Raw genomic sequence first — 21,515 nt, forward strand, 5'->3', positions numbered from 1 at the left:
AGAGGGTGCGGAATTCCTAAAATGCACTCAGGAGAACTTTTTCAGTCAGTATGTAGCAAGGCCAACATGGGAGGGGGCGGTTCTGGATTTAGTTTTAGGGAATGAAGCTGGGCAGGTGGAAGGGGTATCAGTGGAAGAGCATTTAGGTGCTAGTGACCATAATTCAGTTAGATTTAAGGTAGTTATGGAAAAGAACAAGGATAGACCAGGAATAAAAGTTCTAAATTTGTGGACTGGAAACAGCTATTTGAAGTTAAATCTGTGTCCGAGCAGTGGGGGGGCATTCAAGGAGATCCGGAGGGTTCAGGTGAAATATGTGCCCTTAAAGAAAAAGGGTGGGACTAACAAATCTAGAGCCCCATGGATATCTACGGACATACAGGGTAGGATAAAGAAAAAAAGGGAGGCTTATGACCCATGCCGAGGGCTAAATACTGCAGAATCTCTAAAGGAGTATAGAAGGTCCAGGGGTGAAATTAAAAAGGATATTAGGAAAGCAAAGAGAGAGCATGAAAATTCCTTGCCAAGTCAAATCAAGGAAAACCCAAAGATGTTTTATAAATATATTAAGAGCAAGTGGATAACTAAACAAAGGGTAGGGTCTATTGGAGACCATGAAGGTAATCTGTGTGGATGTGGGTATGGTTCTTTAATGAATACTTTGCGTCTGTTTTCACAAAGGAGAGGGGCGATGCAGACACTGCTATCTGGGAGGAGGAGTGTTAAATATTAGATGAAATAAACATAGTGAGAGAGGAGGTATTAAGGGGTTTAGCAGTTTTGAAAGTGGTTAAGTCCCCAGGCCCAAATGAAATGTATCCTAGACTGTTAAGCGAAGCAAACGAGGAAATAGCATTCATTTCCAATCATTTTCCAGTCCTCTCTGGCTTCAGGTGTGGTGCCAGAGGACTGGAGGACTGCTAATGTGGTACCTTTGTTTAAGAAGAGAGAAAGGGATTGACTGAGTAATTACAGTCCAGTCAGCCTAACCTCAGTGGAGGGAAAATTATTGGAAAAAGTTCTGCAGGACAGGATAAATCTTCATTTGTAAAGATATGGATTAATCAAGACCAATCAGCACGGATTTGTTAAGGGAAGGTCATGTCTGACTAACTTGATTGAATTTTTCAAGAGGGTAACAAGGAGGGTCGATGAGGGCAGTGTGTATGATGTAGTGTGTATGAATTTTAGCAAAGCTTTCGATAAGTTCCCACATGGCAGACTGGTCACGAAAGTAAAAGCCCATGGGATCCAGGGCAAAGTGGCAAGCTGGATCTAAAATTGGCTCAAAGGCAAGAAGCAAAGGGTATTAGTCGCTGGGTGTTTTTGTGACTGGAAGGATGTTTCCACTGGGGTTCTCGGTCAGTACTAGGTCCCTTGCTTTTTGTAGTATACATCAATGATCTAGACTTGAATATAGGGGATATAATTAAGAAGTTTTCAGATGACACTAAAATCGGCTGTGTGGTTGATAATGAAGAAAGCTATAGACTGCAGGAAGATATCAATCAACTGGTCAGGTGGGCAGAACAGTGGCAAATAGAATTTAATCCGGATAAGTGTGAGGTAATGCATTTTGGGAGGGCTAACAAGGAATGGGAATACACATTAAATGGTAGGACACTGAGACGTGTAGAGGAACAAGGGGACCTTGGAGAGCATGTCCACAGATCCCTGAAGGTAGCAGGCTAGGTAGATAAGGTGGTTAAGAAGGCATATGGAATGCTTGCCTTTATTAGCCGAGGCATAGAATACAAGAGCAGGGAGCTTATGCTTGATCTGTATAAAACACTGGTTATGCCACAGCTGGAGTACTGTGTGCAGTTCTGGTCACCGCATTACAGGAAGGACATGATTGCACTGAAGAGGGTACCGAGGAGATTTATGAGGATTTTGCAGGGAGTGGAGAATCTTAGCTATGAGGAAAGATTGGATAGACTAGGTTTGTTATCCTTGGAATAGAGGAGGCTGAGGGGAGACCTCCATTGAGGTGTATAAAATTATGAGGGGCCTGGAAAGAAAGGACCTATTTTCTATAGAGGGGTCAACAACCAGGGGGCATACATTTAAAATAATTGGTAGAAGGTTTAGAGGGGATTTGAGGGGAAATTTCTTCATACAGTGGGTGGTGGGGGTCTGGAACTCTCTGCCTGAAAGGGTGGTAGAGGCAGAAACTCTCACCACATTTTAAAAGTACTTAGATGTGCACTTGAAGTGCTGTAACCTGCAGGGTTATGGACCAAGAGCTGGAAAGTGGGATCAGGCTGGATAGCCTCTTGTTGGCTGGCGCGGACACGATGGGCCGAAATGGCCTCCTTTCCTGCTGTAAATTTCTGTGATTCTATTCTATCTAGTCCCATAGTCCCATAGCATTTGGAAATGTGCAATGCAGTATCTCAATCAGTTTTCATGAAAATTAAGTAGTGACCCATGTAGCAAGTTTAGCAATCTATTGGTATTTGTATTGGAGAGGATTCTTGGTTCTTTTTTGGTAAGTTGATAGTTTGGAAAATATCAAATATAGAATACAACAGTCTCCTGCAAAGTTAAAGGTTTGGCTTTACATTATGTAAATTTGACAATAGACTATAACACAACCAACCAGAGCCTCAACCCATAGATGGCAAGGGATCATCAGTTGAGTAGGAGGAAAGATGGACAGATGTTTGGATGGAGCCAGCACTTGTCCAAACCAACCTCTGGAACCTAGTGATGAAATCAGGTTATGGCCATTAAGGACATTATAATTGCAGTATGAATTAAAACTATCATGTAAAAGTCCAGTGAAAAGTGAATTCTACCAATGCTCAAAGCAGAGTAAAGGATTACAGCTTTAAGGATGTTAAATTACAGGTGCAGACATTGTTCTCAACTAGTGCCTATAGAATATGAGGCACAACCAGCTGACCTAAGTTATGTTCTTAGTTGTGTTTATATTCTGCCCAGCAACAAGATATTGGGAGGGCTGGCCAAAAACTAGTTTTGAAGAGGTGGGTTTTAAGGAGCGTCTTAAAGGAAGCAGGTCGAGAGGTGGATGAATTTAAAATAAGAAATTCCAGAGCGTACAGCCTAGGAAACTGATTGCATGACTGCCAGTGGTGGGGTGTAGGAATGTTTGGGTGAGGGGGTGGGCTGGTGGGAGAGGCCAGAGTCACAAGGAGATATAAACTCAAGTGGTGGTGGGGGGAGCAGGAACCATTATAGACCAACCAGTATAGAGTAGGGCTTGGTGTGGGATAGGATGTGGGCAGCATCCAGAGTTTTGGAATAGCTGAAGTTTATGGAGGGTGGAGAATACGAGCCAGGAGAGCATTGGAATAGTCGAGTTTGGAGATGACCGTTGCATGAATGAGGGTTTCAGAAGGAGATGGGCTGAGGCAGGAATGGAGGGAATTATGTTACAGAATTGGAAATAGACACTCATTGCAATGGAGAGGATATAGTGTCTCAAACACGGCTTCGGGCAGAGACGCTCTGGTTTATCCTGAGATATGACCGGCAGGGGAATGAAATCATTGGGAAGGGTATTGTGGTTGGGGATGAAGATGATTGTTTAGTTCTTACTAATATCTAGTTGGATGAAATTGTGGCTTATCCAAGATTAGATATTGGCAAACAATACAGAGATTGTGGAGGGGTCAAGAGATTTACATAGAAACATAGAAAATAGGCTATTCGGCCTTCGAGCCTGCACCACCATTCAATATGATCATGGCTGATCATGCAACTTTAGTACCCCATTCCTGCTTTCTCTCCATACCCCTTGATCCCTTTTAGCTGTAAAGGCCACATCTAACTCCCTTTTGAATATATCTAATGAACTGGCCTCAACAACTTTGTGGTAGAGAATTCCACAGGTTCACAATTCTGAGTGAAGAGATTATTCCTCATCTCGGTCCTAAATGGCTTACCTCTTATCCTTAGACTGTGACCCCTGGTTCTGGACTTCTCCCAACATTGGGAACATTCTTCCTGCCTCTAACCTGTCCAATCCTGTCAGAATTTTATGTTTCTATGAGATCCCCTCTCATCCTTCTAAACTCCAATGGATACAAGCCCAGTTGATCCAGTCTTTCCTCATATGTCAGTCCTACCATCCCGGGAACCTTCGCTGTACTCCCTCAATAGCAAGAACGTCCTTCCTCAGATTAGGAGACCAAAACTGTACACAATATTCAAGGCGTGGCCTCACCAAGGCCCTGTACAACTGCAGTAAGACCTCCCTGCTCCTATATTCAAATCCTCTCGCTATGAAGGCCAACATGCCATTTGCCGCCTTCACTGCCTGCTGTACCTGCATGCCAACTTTCAATGACTGATGTACCATGACACTCGGGTCTCGTTGTACCTCCTCTTTTCCTAATCTGTCACCATTCAGATAATAGTCTGCCTACCTGTTTTTGCCACCAAAGTGGATAACCTCACATTTATCTACATTATACTACATCTGCCATGGCAGATGCAGTATATTCACCTAACCTGTCCAAGTCATCCTGCAGCCTCTTATCATCCTCCTCACAGCTCACACTGCCACCTAGCTTAGTGTCATCTGCAGACTTGGAGATATTATATTCAATTCCTTCGTCTAAATCATTAATGTATATTGTAAATAGCTGGGGTCCCAGCACTGAACCTTGCGGTACCCCACTTGTCACTGCCTGCCATTCTGAAAAGGACCCGTTTATTTCTATTCTTTGCTTCCTGTCTGCCAACCAGTTCTCTATCTACGTCAATACATTATCCCCAATAACATGTGGTTTAATTTTGCACACTAATTTCTTGTGTGGGACCTTGTTAAAAGCCTTTTGAAAGTCCAAATACACCACATCCACTGGTTCTCCCTTGTCCACTCTACTAGTTACACCCTCAAAAAATTCTAGAAGATTTGTCAAACATGATTTCCCTTTCATAAATTCATGTTGACTTGGACCGATTTTGTCACTGCTTTCCAAATGCACTGCTATTGGCACCCTTATGTACGCTTATGGCACCCAGCTCTATCTCTCCACTAACTCTCAGTCCCTCCACTACTTCTGTACTGTCCAACCACTAGTCCGACATCCAGTCTTGTATGAAATGCAATTTTCTCCAGATAAACATTAGGAAGATCATCAGTGCCTACCACAAATTCTATACCCTTGTCGTCGACTCCATCCTTCTTCCCAGTCAAAATAGCTCAGGTTGAACTAGACTATTCATAATCGTGGAATCCAAGTTAACCCCAAGCTAGGAATCCGACTGATATCTTCTCCATCAGATACAGTCTACTTCCATCTGTGTCGCACTGCCCAACATCCATGGCTTTGTCACTTCTGGACCAGACAATTCAAATGCTTCCCTAACCTCCCATCCTCTACCCTCCATAAACTTCAACTTATGTATAACTCTACTGCCTATCCTGCATCAACAACAGCTATGACTATTTAATTCAAATAGAATTCCTGAAAAATGTTATGAAAAAAAGGCAGCCATTTAGAACCATGTGCCGGCTCTTTGAAACAGTTATCCAGTATATATTCAAGTATATATTCAATTCCCTTTTTGAAAGTTACTACTGAATATGATTTCACCCACCCTTTCAGGCAGTTCATTCAAGATCATCATAATTCACTGTGCTAAAAAAAATTCTCATAATTCTTTTTACCAATTATTTAATGGCAATGGAATCGGTAATTTAAAGCGGTGGTATTAGGCTTTTAATAAATTAATTAAAAGTAGAAAATGGCATTGGGATCCTCCTTAAAGTTAATTAATTAGAAGAACGACAGAATATCACGAGGAATTTGCTGAGCACATTAATCAATTAAATGAAAGCAAAAAATGCTGCTGTGATCTACCCATGAACCACAAAATGCTTTCAAGCATCCAATATAATGAATTTAATAAGAAAGTAGTAATCTCAGGATTGCTACCAGTGCCACGTGCTAGTCAGAGTAGGAATCTCAGGATAGCTCAGATGAATACATGGCTTGAGGATGGTGCAGAAGGGAGGGATTCAAATTCCTGGGACATTGGAACCGGTTCTGAGGGAGGTGGGACCAGTACAAACCGGACGGTCTGCACCTGGGCAGGACCGGAACCAATGTCCTAGGGGGAGTGTTTGCTAGTGCTGTTGGGGAGGAATTAAACTAATATGGCAGGGGGATGGGAACCTATGCAGGGAGACAGAGGGAAGTAGAATGGGGGCAGAAGCAAAAGATAGAAAGAAGAAAAGTAAAAGTGGAGGGCAGAGAAACCTAAAGCAAAAAGGGCCACATTACACCAACATTTCTAAAGGGGCAAAGTGTGTTAGAAAGACAAGCCTGAAGACTCTGTGCCTCAATAAGAGGAGTATTCGGAATAAGGTGGATGAATTAACTGCGCGGATAGCAGTTAACTGGTGTAACTGGCATCACGGAGACATGGCTCCAGGGTGACCAAGGCTGGGAACTCAACATCCAGGGGTATTCAACATTTGGGAAGGATAGACAAAGGAAAAGGAGGCGGGGTGGCATTGCTGGTTAAAGAGGAAATTAATGCAATAGTAAGAAAGGACATTAGCCTGGATGATGTGGAATTGGTATGGATGGAGCTATGGAATACCATGGGGCAGAAAAAACTAGTGAGCGTTGTGTACAGACCACCAAACAGTAGTAGTAGTAAGGTTGGGGACAACATCAAACAAGAAATTAGGGAAGCATGCAATAAAGGTACAGTAGTTATCATGAGTGACTTTAATCTACATATTGATTGGGCTAACCAAACTGGTAGCAATGCGGTGGAGGAGGATTTCCTGGAGTGTATTAGGGATGGTTTTCTAGACCAAAATGTCGAGGAACCAACTAGGGAGCTGGCCATCCTAGAATGTTAATACGGATTCTTTTTCCCTCAATCTGTTTCAGCGAATACACTGACGCGAACACCTTCTTGCCTTTTCTGTAAAAGACCTTTATTGAAGATTCTCCAGCCGGGACTTGTCAAGACAAAGGAACACTCTCAATCGGAGCCTGTTTATCTTCCTCTGGACAAGCCCCTTTTCAGCGTGAAACAACAACAGTTATACATTTTCAAAACAGAACACATTTGATTAGCACTTGGTCTATCCAATCCCATTCTGCCTCCCCCCCCCCCCCCCCCCCCACCCACCCCCGAGTATGTCCAATGGCAGGCAAGAAAGTCTCCCAATTAGGGCTGGTGTCAGGGTCAGGTTAGTTATAGCTTCGCTACACTGTCTTCCCTTATCAGTAAAGAATCCAATTAGTTTCCCTTCCTCCTTATCAGTAAAAGCCGTTACTTTTTCCCCTCCTATCTAGGATTGCTTTCTTTCTTTGTGCCGCCTTGCGTCTTTCTCATGACCCGTGTTTAACCTCAACTTCAACTCTTGGTAACCCTTTTTTTTTCTGTCGATTCTGCAGTTGTCTGCATCTTGACATTTCTTTAGCTATTTTCCCATGATTCCCTATCTCCATCCTTTTGCCACATTCTCAATCCATCTACCACATTCGCAACCCTTCTTTACACATTCTCAAGACTGGGTGATGTGTAATGAAAAAGGACTAATTAGCAATTTTGTTGTGCGAGGCCTCTTGGGGAAGAGTGACCATAACATGGTAGAATTCTTTATTAAGATGGAGAGTGATAGTTAATTCAGAAACTAGGGTCCTGAACTTAAGGAAAGGTAACTTCGATGGTTTGAGGTGTGAATTGGCTAGAATAGACTGGCAAATTATACTTAAAGGGTTGACGGTGGATAGGCAATGGCAAACATTTAAAGATCACATGGATGAACTTCAACAATTGTACATCCCTGTCTGGAGTAAAAATAAAACTGGAAAGGTGGCTCAACCGTGTCTAACAAGGGAAATTAAGGATAGTGTTAAATCCAAGGAAGAGGCATATAAATTGGCCAGAAAAAGCAACAAAGCTGAGGACTGGGAGAAATTTAGAATTCAGCAGAGGATGACAAAGGGTTTAATTAAGAGTGGGAAAATAGAGTATGAGAAGAAGCTTGCCGGGAACACAAAAACTGACTGCAAAAGCTTCTATAGATATGTGAAAAGAAAAAGATTAGTGAAGACAAACATAGGTCCCTTGCAGGAAGATTCAGGTGAATTTATAATGGGGAACAAAGAAATGGCAGACCAATTGAACAAATACTTTGGTTCTGTCTTCACGAAGGTAGACACAAATAACCTTCCGGATGTACTAGAGGACCGAGGGTCTAGTGAGAAGGAGGAACTGAAGGATATCCTTATTGGGCGGAAAATTGTGTTAGGGAAATTGATGGGATTGAAGGCCGATAAATCCCCAGGGCCTGATAGTCTGCATCCCAGAGTACTTAAGGAAGTAGCCCTAGAAATAGTGGATGCATTGGTGATCATTTTCCATCAGTCTATCGACTCTGGATCAGTTCCTATGGACTGGAGGGTAGCTAATGTAACACCACTTTTTAAAAAGGGAGGGAGAGAGAAAGCAGGTAATTTATAGACCAGTTAGCTTGACATCAGTAGTGGGGAAAATGTTGGAATCAATTATTAAGGATGAAATAGCAGCACATTTGGAAAGCAGTGACCGGATCGGTTCAAGTCAGCATGGATTTATGAAGGGGAAATCATGCTTGACAAATCTTCTGAAATTTTTTGAGGATGTAACTAGTAGAGTGGACAAGGGAGAACCAGTGGATGTGGTGTATTTGGACTTTCAAAAGGCTTTTGATAAGGTCCTACACAAGAGATTAGTGTGCAGAATTAAACCACATGTTATTGGGGGTAATGAATTGATGTAGACAGGAAGCAAAGGGGATTTGAGTATAGGAGCAGGGAGGTCTTACTGCAGTTGTACAGGGCCTTGGTGAGGCCCCACCTGGAATATTGTGTTCAGTTTTGGTCTCCTAATCTGAGGAAGGACATTCTTGCTATTGAGGGAGTGCAGCGAAGGTTCACCAGACTGATTCCCGGGATGGCAGGACTGACATATGAGGAGAGACTGGATCAACTGGGCCTTTATACATTGGAGTTTAGAAGGATGAGAGGGGATCTCATAGAAACATCTAAGATTCTGACGGGACGGGACAGGTTAGATGCAGGAAGAATGTTCCCAATGTTTGGAAAGTCCAGAACCAGGGGAAACAGTCTTAGGATAAGGGGTAAGCCACTTAGGACTGAGCTGAGGAGAAACTTCTTCACTCAGAGTTGTTAACCTGTGGAATTCCCTAATGCAGAGTGTTGTTGATGCCAGATCATTGGATATATTCAAGAGGGAGCTAGATATGGCCCTTATGGCTGAAGGGATCAACGGGTATGGAGAGAAAGCAGGAAAGGGGTACTGAGGGAATGATCAGCCATGATCTTATTAAATGGTGGTGCAGGCTCGAAGGGCTGACTGGCCTATTCCTGCACCTATTTTCTACGTTTCTACCACAAAATATTGTTGGGAGTGGGCTGCTCTTCCAACAAACCAGTTTAAAAAAAAACACAGCCTTTAGAAATAAATTTATGAATTAAAAGCTGCCTTTGGCCCTTGAGACAAAGAAGCATGAAGGAAAGATTATCCAGAAAATAGTTTCAAAATAGCACACTGCATTTTAATTTATAGTGTCATTTGTTTAGGAAAGCTAGCTCAAGAAAGATTTAGGAGACAAGTGCAGAACCAGCTGGCAGATCCAAAGCAGCCGTGAAGTTGACACAGGCAGTTGGTCTCCTAAAAACAAAAATCCATTCGCACTTTGTACTTGGTATTGGACATGAGGGTGGAGGGGGCAGGGCGAAGAGGTTCGAGGAATTGATTAGTCATGTATGTCGTTCTGCACTATGATCCTGGTGTAACGTATTCTTTGCAGCAGCTCCATTAAATGCTCTTTCACTTGTATCCTTTATTGCTGTTCCCACTATCAAATCCTTCAATCTGCTTTCTATGCATCATGATGTGTTAATGTAGAGTCCTCCTCAACCGTCGTCTTCCTGTGGCCGAGGAGCTCCTCCCAGAGTCACAGTGCAGATTTTGTCCCGTAGGGGGCAAAACGGATATGATTTTTGTATTGCGACAGCTACAGGAAAAATGCAGGGAACAGCGCCAGCGCTTATACATCGCCGCCTTCAACCTTACAAAGGCCTTTGACAGTGTCAACCGCGAGGGTCTATGGAGCGTCCTCCTGTTTCGGATGCTCCCAAAAGTTCGTCACCATCCTCCGCCTGCTCCACGACGACATGCAGGCCGTGATCCTTACCAATGGATCCATCACAGACCCAATCTATGTCTGGACCGGAGTCAAACAGGGCTGCATCATCACCCCAACCCTCTTCTCAATCTTCCTCGCCGCCATGCTCCACCTCAGTCAACAAGCTCCCCGCTGGAGTGGGACTAAACTACAGAACCAGTAGGGTGGTGGAATGGTAGAGCAGGTTATTGTCAGCACACGTGGCACATGTCTATGAATGATGTTGCCAATGGGCAGCCTATAGATGAAGAGGAGGATAATTCCTTGAAGTAACTGTGTGGGGGCAGGACAAGAATCCATTGATGGCGATGTTCTGGATGCAGCCAGATCGGTAAGAGTGAAACCAAATGAGGATAGTCCCACTGAGCTGGACAATGGAGAGGAAGTGTTGGAGAAGGATGGTATAGTCTACTATATAAAAGGCTGCAGAAGGATGAGGAGGAATTGGGATGCATCAGTTATACATGATGTCATTTGTGTCTTTGCAGTAAATATATTTTCTTGTAGCAATAGTGTGATGCTTCAGCACATTCTAGATATAATGTAATGTATCTGTGAACAAGATTTTGCACATTGTTCTACCTTTTTGGAGAGGGAGAACCCAGAGAGTGAAGTGGAAATAAAATGAAACACAACATTTTTTTATGTTACATTTTATTAATCATTTTAATGTTGCAGCTGGAAAGAGAAATATATTTAGAGAATAATACTGTAAGAAAAATAAATAGTGACACGGAAAATTTGAACATTGAAACCTCCAAGAATGAATGGAATTAAGTTCCCTTTTACTGTAAAGTGAAAAACAATATCCTAATATGGAACATTAAGATTTACATTCTCCTGTAAACCCAGCTGTGCTCTCCTATTGAAACCAAATTCCAAACAACCCTTCCTGTCTGTTTTGAATCAACAACAACAACTTGCATTTATAAAGCACCTTTTAATGTAGTAAAGCGTCCCAAGGTGCATCACAAGAGCGGTATCAAACAAAATTTAACACCAAGCCACATAAGGAGATATTGGGGCAGATGCCCAAAAGATGTAGGTTTCAAGGAACTTCTCAAAGGAGGAAAGAGAGGTAAAGAGGTGGAGAGGTTTAGGAAGGGAATTTCAGAGCTTAGGGCCTTGGCAGCTGAAGGCTTGGCCACTAATCGTGGAGCATATAAAATCGGGGATACGCAAGAGGCCAGAATTGGAGGAGCGCAGATATCTTGGCGCGTTGTAGGGCTGGATGAGGTTGCAGAGATGAAATGGGGCGAGACCATGGAGGGATTTGAAACCAAGAATGAGCAATTTAAAATCGAGGCGTTGCTTAACTGGGAGCCAATGTAGGTCAGCGAGCACAAGGGTGATGAGTGAACGAGATTTGGTGTGAGTTAGGATATGAGAACGAGTGTTTTGGATGTGCTGAAGAACCCCACTAGATCTTCGCCATAGGATCATAAGAACAAAAGAAATAGGAGTAGGTCATTTGGCCCTTTGAGCCTGCCCTGCCATTCAATGAGATGATGGCTGATCTTCTATCTTAACTCCACTTTCTTGCACTATCCCCATTTCACTTGATTCCCTTAATATCCAAAACCGACTGATCTTTGTCTTAAATATACTCAATGATTGAGCATCCACAGCGCTTTGGGGTAGAGAATTCCAAAGGTTCACCAAAAGTTTGTGTGAAGAAATGTCTTGCCATTTCAGTCCCAAATGGCCAACCCCTTATTCTGAGAGTTGCCTTATTCAGGCAACTGGCAAGTGGTGGGTGTTGTGAGTGAGCTTATTTTAGCAAGATATTCAAAATTTCATGCATTCTTATCACCAGGAGATGGATGTAAAAGTGAACTGGCAGTTTATCCAACTTCTGCAAGATCTTAAAGATTGCTAGAGAAATTAGATGATACTGAAAGGGTTTATCTCTGCTATTGCTGTACTCTTTTATGGGGTGAAGTTTTGGCCTGAGTTGCTCCTATTTTTTTTGGAGCAACTAGTTTAGAATGGAGTATCTTAGAAATTGCAATTCTCGGCATTTAGTTTGCTCCAGTTCTAGTCCGTTAGAACAGTTTCAGTTTGGAACAGATTTTTTTTTTTTAAAGTGGGTATGTCCGGCCACTTACGCCCGTTTTGCAAGTTTAGGCAGTGAAAATTTACTCCAAACTAACTAACTTAGAATGGAGTAAGTATAGATTTTTGTACACTCAGAAAAATCTTGCCTACACTTTACAAATCAGGCGTAGGGGGCGGAGGGAAGGGAAGTAATTACATTTTACAAGCATTCAACACTTACTTATACAAATAAAGAGCCATCCTGACTTAAAATTTATAAACAAAGCAAAGACACAATATTGAATATTCCTACTTGTGTGAAGCAGCAGCAGCCTTCAAGCTGCGGTACTTCAGGCAGGCCTTCCTTCCATGTAGGAGACAGGGGCGGCGTCAGTGGCTCAATGGCAGCTGAAGACACAGCAAGCAGCCTTCGAGCTGCGAGGGTAACTGAGGCCATTCGGCCACAGGATAGGGACGAAAAGTAGCACTCACTGACTTCAGCATATGATTTCTTCAACAGTGCTGCTAAAAGCACTCCTTCAGACACCAAAAAAATCACCAAAATTCAATCCCAAGCCTTTCCATGGGTTCAACAGACAAATGAACACTTTTCTTTAAGTCCCTTTAAAAATGGCCGAGTGCCAATGTTTATGGGCTCCAACGCGCACGCGCAAGGCTGCCGGCACGATGTTGTCTCATTTAAATTAGCCCCGCCCCCACCACTTGTAGACTCTCTGGCTCTGCCCCCGCTGCTGTGTGCGTGCCGCACCGAGCTCCCAGGGACCTGCAGGGAGCCGGAGAATCTGGAGGTATTTTTCTGACGCACTTTTAGGCGTGAAAAATGGGCATCCAGGTCGGGGCTGTGCCGTTCTAGGCGCAGTCCGAAACTTCACCCCTATATCCCAGCCATGGCATTTGTGTTAATCAGAGAGCAAGCATCCATTTCAGTCGAGCATAATAATTAATCTTAATCAAACATTTAAGTTGGTAGGACCCAGTGGTCATAGCCCCAACACAATAGTTGACCAAGACCGTAAAAGATTTATTGTCGAATTTAAGAACATCGTTAGTTTTAAAAACAAAAGCATTTTCTCTCTCTTTTTTTCCCCTTCTCCCCCCCCCCCCCCCCCCCCCCCCCCCTTCAACCCCACCCTGCAACCACCTCCCAATATTTAAGTACTGGCAGCAGTTTACTGTTGCTCTATTAAAAATGATCAGTAACAGTAATCTTCTTAGGTGGTTCCACAAGTCGAGAATGACTTGCTTCCAAGACAAAAAGGGATGAGTTCTCGGGTGTTTCAATGAAGGACCTAATATTCCAGGTCCCGCACTACATAGTGAAGGGAGGAAGATGCCTGTGCATGGATTTTTTTTTTAGAATGTGTGGTGTCCAGCGATTAACAATGAGTTGGCTGATTTACTTCCCAATCCCTAGTACAGAGATCCTCTGTGATGCTCCTGCTGCTGTCTTGGCTCAGTTCAGTTAAGTGCATATAATGGTTCAGTAACACACAACTGTTGTAGCCACTGGGACAGTCCATGGTTTTCACAATGGGCGACAGGACTCTGGTGCTGTTTAACAACTGGGTCGTTGGTTTGTAAACCATAATTAATCTTTCAATTGTTCAGGATTATGAAAGTGCTAGGAACTATAAACCAGTTCAATAAATAATTTCAATAGTATTTTTGCAATAAATATTATAGATGTGAGGATATTGGATTCTGTGGAGGTGGAGTGATGCTTATCTCCTATGGCTTGGTAAGATGCAGTTGCTATGATGCGTTGCTAAGATCTTTGTCTCTGTGGCCTTGCAAAAGTGTTACACAAGTGCTGATGTCACTTTCATGCTTTACAAAGATTTCTGTACAAATAAAGGTACAAATATTTGTGGAATGAATATAAATTTGTTTGACAGTGCAGAAACCCAGTCCCTTTTTGTGCAGTTGTGTGGAAGAAATAAATCTAACATTACATTCTGTTTGTTCTTTGGATAGATTTGGGATTGTCTCCACATCTCACAGCCATGATGGCTGGTGGACAATCACTGGGGCACAGCAGTAGTACCGGGGACACAGGATTCAGCTTCTCTCAGGACTCGGGTAATTCTTGCTATTTACAGTTGGCACTACTGTTGTCAATGTGTAGATCTACTTTCTTCTTGCAGAAATTACTGTAAATATGCACAGTATTAAAAGTTAATCTGCCAAGACCATTTGTAAATGTAACACTGCATACATTACATACTTACGGTTTCTCATTAGAATTCTCTTACATGAAATGGCACCTGAATATTTGTGTGCATTTTGATTTAGTTATATGATCTATAATTAAAAGCGCTTGAGACACCTACCTGCATACCCTGGAAGATTTCACAGAAAATGCTCCAGGGCCACGCAGTGTCAAAACTAACTGTCTGCTGGTAATTTGGGGCACGAATCAGCTGAGGATTGCTGAGTTACTGAAGAGTCCAGTGACTTGAACCTGACATTTTTTGAATGCCGTTTTCCCAATATCAGTTTTATCCTTTTTATTTTTTCAGTTCCCTGGCCTCAACTATTCCAGAGAGAGAGAGAGAGAGAGAGAGAGAGAGAGACACGCTGGTTTGTTCCCTGATCTTTTCTAGTGCCCGCTTTGGCTTTCCCCTAGAATCATGGGGTACCCCTGTCTCATTTGATTTCATTTATTACCTTCTCTTCCCTTTTTATTTTCCTTTCTCTTCCTCGGCATTTCTATGCAGAGTTACTACAGACTCTGCTGGGTGCAGATGGGGGAGGTCAAACTTGCATTCTCCCTTTTAATGCCACTAAGCATTAGTGTTTTGTGATATTTCTGATAAAAGTGCATTACCATATTGTACTTTCACTTCTGAGGCTTGGCCCAAACTGATGCTGTGTCACACCAGCTCCAAGAGGGTTCACATCACACAACAGCCCACAATTTATGGGTCAAATTGTGAGCCATAAAGGTGTGGGTCTAGTCCTCCTCCCAGGACTACAGCATTTAATTTAGCCTGGCAGTCCAGTTCAGTACTGAGGGAGTGTTCCATTTTCAGAAGTCCAATCCTTTGATTCACATGCTAAACCTAGGCCTGTTCCAGTGGCTCAGGTGAAGAGTCTTGTACTATAGGAAATCCTAGTCAACATTCTTCCATCAACCAGCGCATTAACTAGTTCTCATTGCTGTTTGTGGAATCTTTCTAACTACGGGAACTAAGATTGATTGCACATACTATTCATCTATTCTAGTACTTGGTTCGTGGAAAGCCTCGCTCTGGTATTATGTTGTCACAAAATGCCGCTGTTCATACTTTTATATAAAACTTATTTTAGGCACTGATGTCATGCTGTTGGAAGATTTCAATTCAGATGGAACTCATTATTCGCACCACAATAATTGTTCCAATCGAAGGCGGAGTTCTGGGACAATTGATGAACTCCCAGAACCACAAGGTATTTATATAGATGGTTTCTATTTCTGAGCTACTATATTTCTGTATATTTTTGCTGAATTACATAGTTTATCAATTGAATTTTAGTTGATTTTTATTGAATAAAATTGCCAGAACAAAATACTTGTTTCCCTTTACATTTTTTGTATAAGTACTTTATGCAGCAAGTAGAATTTGTATTGCATGTCCATGGCGATGGTTTGATATCTAAGATAATTAGCATGATACTAATATTTCATAAACTAAAAAATGCATATTATAAACAAGGATAATTGAGGGTTATTTCCTGTTACTTGTTTGTGTATCTGGATTTTGTACTGATTTTTTTTTGATGTAAAAAGTATTGCATGTTGTATGTGGAATAATTAGTGCATATTGGCCAAGATAGCCTTGAGGAAGAGTTCATGGAGTGTATCCTTGAACAGTATGTTGTGGAACCAATCAGGGAGTAGGCTATCTTAGGCCTGGTACTGTGTAATGAGACAGGATTAATAAATGATCTCCTAGGAAAGGATCCTCCTAGGAAAGAGGACCATAACATCGTTGAGTTTCAAATTCAGTTGGAGGGTAAGAAAGTTGGATCTCAAACCAGTGTCCCAAGCTTAAATAAAAGGAGTCTAAAAGGTATGAGGGCAGAGTTGGCTAAAGTGGACTGGGAAAATAGATTAAAGTGTGGGACGGTTGATGAGCAGTGGCAGACATTTAAGGAGATATTTCATAACTCTCAACAAAAATATATCTAATGAGAAAGAAACACTTGAGAGAAGGGATAACCATCGTGGCTAACTAAGGAAATAAAGGATGGTATCAAATCGAAAACAATGGCGTACAAAATGGCAAGATTAGTGGGAGGCCAGAGGATTGGGAAACTTAAAAAAAAAAACAGCAAAGAACAATGAAAAAAAAATAATAAAAGAGAGGGAAGATAGATTATAAGAACATAAGAAATAGGAACCGGAGTAGGCCATATGGCCCCTCGAGCCTGCTCCGCCATTCAATAAGATCATGGTTAATCGGATCATGGACTCAGCTCCACTTCCCTGCCCGCTCCCCATCACCCCTTATCCCCTTGTCGTTTAAGAAACTGTCTATTTCTGTCTTTAAATTTATTCAGTGTCCCAGCTTCCACAGCTCTCTGAGGCAACAAATTCCACAGATTTACAACCTTCCTGAGAGAAGAAATTTCCCCTCATCTCAGTTTTAAGTGGGCGGCCCCTTATTCTAAGTTCATGCCCTCTAGTTCTAGTCTCCCCCATCAGTGGAAACATTCTCTCTGCATCTACCTTGTCAAGCCCCCTCATCTTACACGTTTCGGTAAGATCACCTCTCATTCTTCTGAATTCCAATGAGTAGAGGCCCAACCTACTCAACCTTTCCTCATAAGTCAACCCCCTCATCTCTGGAATCAACTGAGTGAACCTTCTCTGAACTGCCTCCAAAGCAGATATATCCTTTCGTAAATATAGAAACCAAAACTGCTAGCAGTATTCCAGGTGTGGCCTCACCAAAACACTGTATAACTGTAGCAAGACTTACTTCTCTTTGCAATAAAGGCCAAGATTCCATTGGCCTTCCTGATCACTTGCTGTACCTGCATATTAACCTTTTGTGTTTCATGCACAAGTACCCCCAAGTCCCACTGTACTGCAGCACTTTGCAATCTTTCTCCATTTAAATAATAACTTGCTCTTTGATTTTTTTTTTCTGCCAAAGTGCATGACCTCACATTTTCCAACATTATACTCCATCTGCCAAATTTTTGCCCACTCACTTAGCCTGTCTATGTCCTTTTGCAGATTTTTTGTGTCCTCCTCACACTGCTTTTCCTCCATCTTTGTATCATCAGCAAACTTGGCTACATTACACTCGGTCCCTTCTTCCAAGTCGTTAATATAGATTGTAAATAGTTGGGGTCCCAGCACTGATCCCTGCGGCACCCCACTAGTTACTGGTTGCCAACCAGAGAATGAACCATTTATCCCTACTCTGTTTTCTGTTAGTTAGCCAATCCTCTATCCATAGTAATATATTACCCCCAACCCCGTGAACTTTTATCTTGTGCAATAACCTTTTATGTGGCACCTTGTCAAATGCCTTCTGGAAGTTCCCCTTTATCCACCCTGTTTGTTACATCCTCAAAGAATACCAGCAAATTTGTCAAACAGGACGTCTCCTTCATAAATCCATGCTGACTTTGCCTAACCGAATTTTGCTTTTCCAAATATCCTGCTACTGCTTCTTTAATAATGGACTCCAACATTTTCCCAACCACAGATGTTAGGCTAACTGGTCTATAGTTTCCTGCTTTTTATCTGCCTCCTTTTTAAATATGAAAGTAAACTAGCAAGAAATATAAAAACAAATAGTAAGAATTTCTACAAGTACATAAAAAGGAAAAGAGTAGTTAAGGTAAATGTTGGTCCCTTAGTGGATGAGACTGGGGAATTAATAATGGATAACAGGGAAAGGGCAGATACTTTGAACAAATATTTTGTATCGCTCTTCACAGTAGAAGACACTAAAAACATCCCAATAATGGATAATCAAGGGACTATAAGAGAGGCAGGAACTTAAAACTATCACTATCACTAAAGAAATAGTACTCGGTAAAATAATGGGACTATAGGTGGACAAGTCTCCTGGACCTGATGGCTTGCATCCTAGGGTCTTAAAAGAAATGGCTGCAGACATAGTGGATGCTTTTGTTGTAGTCTACCAAAATTCCCCGGATTCTGGGGAGGTCCCAGCGGATTGGAAAACCGCAAATGTAACTCCCCCATTTAATAAAAAAAACAGGAGGCAGACCGAAAGCAGGAAACTATAGACCAGTTAGGCTAACATCTGTCATTGGGAAAATGCTGGAGTCTATTATTAAGGAAGCAGTAGCAGGACATTTGAAAAAGCATAATTCAGACAAGCAGAATCAGCAAGGTTTTATGAAAGGGAAATCATGTTTGACAAATTTGCTGGAGTTCTTTGAAGATGTAACGAGTAGGGTGGATGTGGGGGGGGGGGGGGGGAGGAGGAGGAGAGGGAGGAGAATCAGTGGATGTAGTGTATTTGGATTTCTAGAAGGCATTTGTTAAGGTGCCAAATGGGGTCAAGTTTTGGCCTGAGTTGCTCCTATTTTCTTTTGGAGCAACTAGTTTAGAATGGAGTATCTTAGAAATTGCAATTCTCAGCCTTTAGTTTGCTCCAGTTCTAGTCAGTTAGAACAGTTTCATTTTTAGAACAGATTTTATTTTTCAATAGGGGACGTGTCCGGCCACTTGCACCTGTTTTGCAAGTTATGCAGCGAAAACTTACTCCAAACTAACTTAGAATAGAGTAAGTGTAGATTTTTGTACACTCAAAAAAACCTTGCCGACACTTAGAAATCAGGCGTAGGGAACAAAAGACGGGGGGGGGGAGGGGGGTTTTACAAACATTAAACACTTCACTTTTACAAATCAAGAGCCATCATCAATAATAAACGATAAATAAATCAATAAATAAACCAATAAATCAATCCAAAACAATTAAAAAAAAAAAAAATAAAAAAATAAATGTTTTAAAAATTAAAAATCACAAATTATTTCTACTCACCTACTGCAGCACCGGGGAGAAGATGGGGATGGGGAGAAACAGAAGAAGATGGCGGGGGGGGGGGTGGGGGAGGGGAAAGAGAAGACGACAACGAAGCCGGGCCCCGCCGAGATGCCGGACGGGCAGGCCCCGCCACCAACGATGAAGCCGGGCCCCGCCGAGGACTTCGGGCGGGCCCGCACGCAGCTGATGCCGGGCTGCCGCCGCTGATTCTTCAGGCAGGGTCCGCCCCCAGCGAGAGACCGGACAGGCGGGCCCCGCCGACGCCTACGCCTACGCCGGGCTCCCACGAGGACTTCGGGCGAGCGGGCCCCGCCGCTGAGGTAAGCTGCGCAGGCCACTCGGCTGGGGATAGGGACAACGTCCCTTCGGCCTGGGATAGGGTCATCGCCCCGGAGACAGAATGCCCGGAGCTACTGCGCACGCACACATCTGCCGGCTCAGGCTATAGCTCCGCCACCAGCAGCTCCTGCTGCACAGCGCCGAGGTAGAAATGGACCGACAGCTATTGGAGAATCGCGAGGTAAGTATTCGGCGCAATTTTTGTTCTATAAATGAGGCGGGCCTCTCCGATGTGCGCCGTTCTAGCGGGCGGCCGAAACTTGACCCCAAAAGGTTACTGCACAAGATAAAAGTTCACTGGTTTGGGGGTAATATATTAGCACGGATAGAGGATTGGCTAACTAACAGAAAACAGAGAGTCTGGATAAATGGGTCATTTTTCGGTTGGCAAATAGTAACTAGTGGCATGCCGCAGGGATCGGTGCTGGGTCCTCAATTATTTACAATCTATATTAATGACGTGGATGAAGGGACTGAGTGCAATTTAGCCAAGTTTGCTGATGATACAAAGATGGGTGGGAATGCAAGCTGTGTGGAAGACACTAACAATCTGCAAAGGGATATAGACAGACCAAGTAAGTGGGCAAAAATTTGGCAGATGGCGTATAATGTGGGAAAGTGTGAGGTTATCCATTTTGGCAGAAAAAATATAAAAGAGAATTATTATTTAAATGGAGAAAAATTACAAAATGTTGCCATACAGAGGGACCTGGGGGTCCTTGTGCATGAAAGACAAAAAGTTAGTATGCAGGTACAGCAAGTAATCAGGAAGGCAAATGGAATGTTGGCCTTTATTACAAGGGGAATGGAGTATAAAAGCAGAGAAGTCCTGTTACAACTGTACAGGGTATTGGTGAGGCTACACCTAGAGTACTGCATACAGTTTTGGTCTCCGTATTTGCATTGGAGGCTGTTCAGAGAAGGTTCACTAGGTTGATTCCGGAGATGAGGGGGTTGACTTATGAGGATTGATTGAGTAGGTTGGGCCTATACTCATTGGAGGAAGATAATGAGGGGGCTCGACAAGGTAAATACAGAGGAGATTTTCCACTCATAGGGGAATTTAGAACTAGGGGGCATAGTTTCAGAATAAGGGGTCACCCTTTCAAAACTGAGATGAGGAGGAATTTCTTCTGAGGGTTGTAAATCTGTGGAATTCTCTACCCCAGAGAGCTGTGGAGGCTGGGTCATTGAATATATTTAAGGCGGAAATAGACAGATTTTTAAGCGAGAACGTTTATGGGGAGCGGGCAGGGAAGTGGAGCTTGAGCCATGATCTTATTAAATGGCGGAGCAGGCTCGAGGGGCCAAATGGCCTACTCCTGCTATTTCTTTTGTTCTTGTGTTCTTATTTGTATCAATGGTGCTTTAATCTGGTCCGTATCCTCTGCAGCTTTAGACCACTGATTATCTCTATTTGAACTGGACTACTTTAACCAGCTTCAACCTCTATCTACTCTCCTTCCACTTTTATTAATTTAAGATTGTAAGAAAGACTTGTAAAAAGAATGCCAGTGGATGTGTCATAATGCTACTTTAATAGCTGGTCTATTCAGCTTGGAGACTATAAAAAAGGATTGTGTAACTGTGCTGTCTGCCTCTCACAATGTTATCTCCTTCCTCTGCACTTCTACCACAATGACCGAGCCCCCTACCTCCAAGATATTTTTGTTGGAAGAAATTCTGCATTTCTGGTTGTGGCTAGGAACTGGATTTAAATTGGTTAGGAGCTTTGAGTGCTTTTAAAGGCTGTTTGGCTAGGAACATAACTTTATTTAAGGAAAAACCCATTTCCGTTCTAAGGGGTTCCTAAACACTCCCCTTGCAATGTCTATAAGAGATATCTGGTCATTATCACATTGCTATTTGTGGGAGCTTTCTGTGCGCAAATTGGCGGCCATGTTTCC

General features: G+C 42.7%; 1 protein-coding gene across 1 annotated transcript in view; it reads left to right on the plus strand.

Moving 5' to 3' along the window:
• Positions 1 to 21,515, plus strand: part of gpr161b (G protein-coupled receptor 161b) — a 40,724-nt gene that overhangs the window by 15,491 nt on the left and 3,718 nt on the right. Inside the window, exons 4-5 of the mRNA XM_070892931.1 lie at positions 14,228 to 14,332; positions 15,563 to 15,682. Of these exons, the coding sequence (XP_070749032.1) occupies positions 14,228 to 14,332; positions 15,563 to 15,682 (225 nt within the window). The remainder of the gene's footprint in view (positions 1 to 14,227; positions 14,333 to 15,562; positions 15,683 to 21,515) is intronic.

Source organism: Pristiophorus japonicus, chromosome 11 (assembly GCF_044704955.1).
Source record: "Pristiophorus japonicus isolate sPriJap1 chromosome 11, sPriJap1.hap1, whole genome shotgun sequence".
NCBI lineage: Eukaryota > Metazoa > Chordata > Chondrichthyes > Pristiophoridae > Pristiophorus > Pristiophorus japonicus.